Source organism: Styela clava, chromosome 11, assembly GCF_964204865.1.
Source record: "Styela clava chromosome 11, kaStyClav1.hap1.2, whole genome shotgun sequence".
NCBI classification, from domain to species: domain Eukaryota; kingdom Metazoa; phylum Chordata; class Ascidiacea; order Stolidobranchia; family Styelidae; genus Styela; species Styela clava.
Window position 1 is genome coordinate 7,184,161 of NC_135260.1, and position 5,673 is coordinate 7,189,833.

Genomic DNA, 5,673 nt, shown 5'->3' on the forward strand with positions numbered 1-5,673 from the left:
ACATGTGCATTTTCGCCTTTTCTGAGAATTAAACTTCATTCTTATTTCTACAGCAAATGCAGGAATGGCTTTAAACATTAGATACGTCAGTAACGTAGAAACTGCCGACGATATCGTTAGACAGTATGAAGAACACACTACAAGCAAATTTGTCATTTCTAAGCAGAATAAAAATTTTGGAAAAGAAGTTGGTATGTGGATTGTACAAAAACAATGATGTCAAAATGTGTAGTGCTAAAAATCATATACAGATATCAGAATACATAACTGATTAAATTGTGCTCTCTATAGGCCTATAGTATTTATCAGTATTCATATATGTAAAAATACATACATACATACATTGCAGCATCCTAACCAAATAAATCTATTGAATTAATGATTAAATTCAATGATCATATTATTGAATGTAAAAGTTTTATGTAGAAATTTCTTACCGTTTTATTTTTAAGCTTCGAAATTTATGCAGTATGACATTGTGATATACGGTATGGTTTGAGCCTCAATACAAAATTTGAGGTTTTTTATGGTTACTTACAATTTATCACATATTAATGCCAAGAATTCGAACTTTTCAAGGTCCGATACACTTAAATTCAAGGATTCTTTGGGAAGATATTGCTAATGCCAAAGCAGCAGGATATCGCTTGCAGTTCGATGGAATTCCTTTCATGGTTGTTGGCCACAAAATACTTGATTGTCATCATGGTTCTGATAGACATGTAGCAGCCAAAGCGAAATACAAAGCACAAAGAGAAGCAGTATGTCCTATATTATCTTAAATTGCATCACATCATGCTAAATCTTTTAGGCATTCAAACATTTGTGAATACTTTTTATTTATATGACCCAATTAATTAGATTTTATTCATTTGATATTTGCTAATTATTGAACCTCATTAAAAAGGTCTAGTGAGTTGTTCAAGTTTTTGCTGGCAGTGTAAAATAGCGTTCAGGAGCTTTAGTTGCAAACTATGGTGGCCAAAACTACATAATTTACGATACTATTCCAAAAACAATCTGAATATCGATTGTATGAATTATGGTTTCGAACCAACGTTAATAACAATCCTTTTGTTGATTTGGTCTATGGAAAACAAGGGTGAATTAGGATTCATTTTTTCCTGTCAGATGTCATTGTTGCATTTTCATGCAGAGGGAATGTGACTTTGCAATCAATTGGTGCATTGACCGCAGACTCATTAAGAGCATTCTTATATAACAACAAATAATTAAATGATTCCTGGATTTATAGTTGACTTAATATTTGTTAATTTAGGATGAAATACAATGCAAAAAGAGGAAAATGGTGGCTCGGGATTCTAAGAAAGTCGGATGCACTGCCAGAATAAGAATGAGAGAAATATTGAAATTTCCTGATCATAAAGTATGTCGTAAGTACTTTCAAAGATTAATCATTTAGTGAAATCTATTAGAAGTTTTGTAATACCTTGCATTTAAATTATAACCCTTTAATCAAGATAGCTGAGGATTCAAGAACTAATAGACTTCAATCTTCAAAGCAATTAAAGAAAGACATTGCTGAGAAAGAAAAGATTGTTGAATATGAGAGAAGAATTTATATTGAATTGCCAGATGAAACAGATCACTGTAATCATTCCATTGGAGAGGTAATGCGATTGTGAGTAGGGACGTAAGTTTAGATTAGTTTATTTTCGAATCAGAATGTTCTCGTATCAAATTCTATTTGGTATAACATCATATTAGCTTGATGGTGTGGCGCAACATGCTAAGTGTTAGGAATGCGATTGCTATGACTTCTCTGTTTGTGCTGCGTGAGTTCGCAAGGTCTAATCATGTGGCATATAATTACGTGCAAGAGGATTGTTCGAATCCTTGCCGCCGTAAGTTGGTTCAAGACTATCTCCACCATCAAGTCGATTTGTTTGAAACAAGTAAACTATTCCCATACCCGACATAAACTTGTGAACATGTCTTACCATATGATTAGGCCGTCTACTTACTTTCCTCTCCCGGTTAAATAAGTTGTAAGTCAATTACAACTTATTTAGTCAAACAGAGTTAAGTTAATGTCTCATATTACTAAAATGATCAATTCTGTTGCCTCACTTTTATAAAATATATTTTGTATATATCAAGTTTCATTATCTTGCACCTTTCTGATCCTCCATTTTTCTGTTTTACCAGGATAATGGTCAATTACAAAGAATTGATAAAGTCATTGTGAAGTTCATACACTGTCAAGTCTATGCTGGCATTGATTCTTCTGAGGAAATAAAGTCAAAAATCTATTCATTTGTTCGTGATCATATGTTCAAAGATAGATGTATTCCACCACCTTCAAATCGCCGTTATCATCCAAGATCTCAAGATGTTAAAAATCATATTTATGCTGCTAAAGCAAGATTAAAGTGAGTGAGTATGTGAGTTTTGTTCTTCAATTTGTTTGCTGTCAAATGAGAGGTATTCTAAGAGGGAGAAGGTTTGAAAACTCTAATTTGTGGCAAGAAGTCTGTGGCTCAAAATGTGTCTTAGCTGTCCTTCAGCCGGCAAACTCAGTTGGCTGTTGGCTATTTTCTGTCAGTGTACCTACCAGACAAAAGAATTTTGCTGCCCAAATTTTTCTTCCAAACGGTTTGTGGAATTCATATTCACCTCATATTAGGAGTTTTTTTTATCAAATTGACAGAAACTGCTTGTCTTGTCTCAATCTGCATTATTTACTAACATGCAGTTCCATAGATAAGTTTCTTAGCTTGCCCTAACTTACTGGGGGATTATTGTTCTTTATTTCTGGGTGAGTGTGCGTGGCTTTGCTTTAGGCAAATTTCCCTAAAAAATACCAGATTAATAGTATATTACTATTATGCTATGAATAGTGTTAAAGTCCAACTGATTAGTTTCTGCTCATAACACCAAAAATTCTAATTGATGGATAAGGCCAGATAATTACTGATGTGCCAAAGAATAATATTCAAGTAATATTTAGCCATTAACATTTTTTATATTCGATTTTTTCATTGTAGGTCATTAACAAAATCAGAGGTTAAAGAATTCAACCAATTAAGCGATCTGATTCACAAAACAACTTCATCAGATTTGCAATTCACAAATGATCTTATCAATCCTTCACAAAGTTCACCTCATACTATGGGCTTGACAATGCTTGAAAATAGTGTTAATGCATTGTCGTGTATGAATGATATCATCAAACTTATGGATAATGATCACCATCGTTTTGATTCAGGATACATTGATGCAGAGGATTGTGATAATATTGAGATAGTTTCTCCTGTGACAGTACAACTTCAGGTATTATATTCATAATAGTGCATTTAATTAAGAGTTTTTCTACCCAACTATTCTCTGATACTTTGAATTGGAAGTGGTTAGAGTCTGGCGTTGAGTAGTATTTTAGGTACATTTCTGTGCTACATTAAACTAAGAATTACAAGTAATTTCATTGCAAAGTGATGCATTTTGAAGGAAACAAATTGTATGAGTTATGAACAAATGTTGGTTGCAAAGTCTATGCTCCATACCAATAGTGAAGCTGGTACTCTTACACTGTGTTTGCTTTGCCAAATTTAAAATGATTTTCATGTACTCTTTATTTGTACTGAATGGTCTACACCAGCGATTCCCAACCTTTTTTGGCTCGCGACCCCCCTTGGTGGTTTACGCATACCTCGCGACCCCCTACCTCACTTTCTAAATTTATCAATAAAATAAGTAGCAAAGTGGAGGCGTAGTTCATTTCCACTTCATGGCAGCTGCTGCCACGAACGAACCAATGACACCTCTTGCCGTGGTTATGGCGCTATTGCCGGTATATTCACAAATTCGTGTACCCGATTTTAGTTTATCATGCGGAATTATATCTAACCTGAAACCTAACCCCAAATCTATCAAAACTGTATCCATAAGAAAAATGTCCCAACTTACCCAATATTTATCACCATCAGGGTCAAGCCTTGCCACTACAGCCAACATGGCGTGGTTACGGCAGCAAAATTTTACCCGTCTTTGGTTTTCAATTTGCTGCCGCGGTAACGGCATCTCGCCTTTGGTTTGTGGCAGCTAAAAAGTCAATCGCCATGGGTTTGACTAAACCTCAATGGTTTGGCCATAAATCTCGCCATGGTTTTGCGGCAGCTCTAGACGCCACAAAATACTTGAAACTGCGCTTGGCAAAGTGAATATTGTGTAATTCAATTTTTCATATTAAATTTTTGACAAATCTAGTTTCATATCATCCTCGACTTTCATTCGATTTTGTGCCTTTGTTTTTTATATGGAAAAAAGCCGCTTTCATTTTTAATAACTTCATTTTCATATTGTCTTCCCTGCAGTAAACACCTTGGTATCGAAATCCCGGCGTTCCACAGCAATGCTTCGAAGCCCGCGTGTTTTCCGCACTGCGGTGCGCAGAAATGCAGACGCGTTCGTGTGACGTCACAATGGTTTACATGCCATAAACGTCACGCGCCCTATGTGCTTTTTTCTAAATCTAGTTTCAACCTAATTTTCTGTATTTGTAGGTTGAACCAGAGACTACAAATCAGATGACAGTCAAGTGTCAGACATTGTTGGATAAAATTTCTGAACAAACCAAGGTTTTACGAGATCCTGATACATTACATAAACTTCAGACCAGACTTCAAGACACTTTAGAATTTTTATTAAATGAAGAAACCGCTTCTGACAAAGATATTGTTGCAGAGAATTTTGTGGAACATCGCAAACATCCTAGCTTGTTGGAAACAAAATTGCGCGGAAGTAATTTCTTGGAAAGAAAAAGACCACTTATTTGTGAAAACGATTTCTCAGATTCAGATTATGAAATACAATGTGAAGCCCACTCTTAAAATTTATGACAATCTGATCAAAGCAAGGTTCGTCCTGTGTACTCACTCAGAAGTTGAGGAAACTGATCACTGAGTAAAGTTATGTGCTAAAGTTTGAAGAGCTATGGAAAGGAAACTATGCAGATATTATTGGTGCACAATGCTAAAGTATGCGACATTGGTCAGCGCCAATTGACATGAGACTTGGAACAGCCCCAATACAAAAAAATTTATGGATCTGCACAACTAAAAGATAGGTTTCTTGTTCTTGATTAAAGGTTTTTTGATTTTCTGCTTAATCCAAATATATTCTTGATGAACCTCGTTTCCATATCTTATTTGGTTGGCTGGACCTGTAAGTAGACGCCGCGGTGAATCTCACTTTAAACTCTTGTTATTAGTGAAATCCAGAGAGATGTTTGCACCCTATTTAACTACAGCTATTTCATGATGGTACATTGTGGCAAAAGGGAGGTAACTAATTATTCTCTCGCCTACTTTTTACATCAAGTTGTGTAAAGGGACTGAGGATAGATATACCTATAAGCACGGGGTGTATTTATTTACTTGGCTAACGCCGACAGTAATAAAATTATGGCCTGGTACACACACTACAGGAGTACCAAAAGTCTTGTGTGGTATGATTATCTATCGCTACCTACCTATCGCCCCGTTCGTCACTAATCCACAACTGATATTAGTGTCGCAGAAAATTGTTACGTTATCCACCTGCGATAGAAATTTCAATTCATCGAATGCAGCTATAAACCGGACAACTGTGTGAAGGACTCTGGCACTTTGAAAAACCCCTCGAACAATAGATATTGAGATCACACTTTTCAAA

General features: G+C 35.5%; 1 protein-coding gene across 2 annotated transcripts; it reads left to right on the plus strand.

Moving 5' to 3' along the window:
* LOC120347326 (uncharacterized) lies at positions 1 to 5,154 on the plus strand. Of its 2 annotated transcripts, none has more exons than XM_078117817.1 (7): positions 1 to 191; positions 580 to 761; positions 1,280 to 1,394; positions 1,486 to 1,631; positions 2,170 to 2,393; positions 3,009 to 3,294; positions 4,524 to 5,154. In XM_078117817.1, exons 1-7 carry the CDS (start codon positions 65 to 67, stop codon positions 4,848 to 4,850), a joined length of 1,407 nt encoding a protein of 468 aa, XP_077973943.1. In that variant the 5' UTR covers positions 1 to 64; the 3' UTR covers positions 4,851 to 5,154. The 2 variants fall into 2 exon arrangements, with proteins under 2 accessions (XP_077973943.1, XP_077973944.1); XM_078117818.1 differs by having other exon boundaries at positions 3 to 191; positions 1,280 to 1,387; positions 1,482 to 1,631.
* Positions 5,155 to 5,673: the final 519 nt, after the last annotated feature.

Excerpts from the sequence above, each read along its gene's own strand:
- LOC120347326 (XM_078117817.1), top strand. The coding sequence starts at position 65 with ATGGCTTTAAACATTAGATACGTCAGTAACGTAGAAACTGCCGACGAT. Across the intron at positions 192-579 it reads AAATTTTGGAAAAGAAGTTG|GTCCGATACACTTAAATTCA; the intron begins GTATGTGGATTG and ends GAACTTTTCAAG. Across the intron at positions 1,395-1,485 it reads TCCTGATCATAAAGTATGTC|CTGAGGATTCAAGAACTAAT; the intron begins GTAAGTACTTTC and ends TAATCAAGATAG.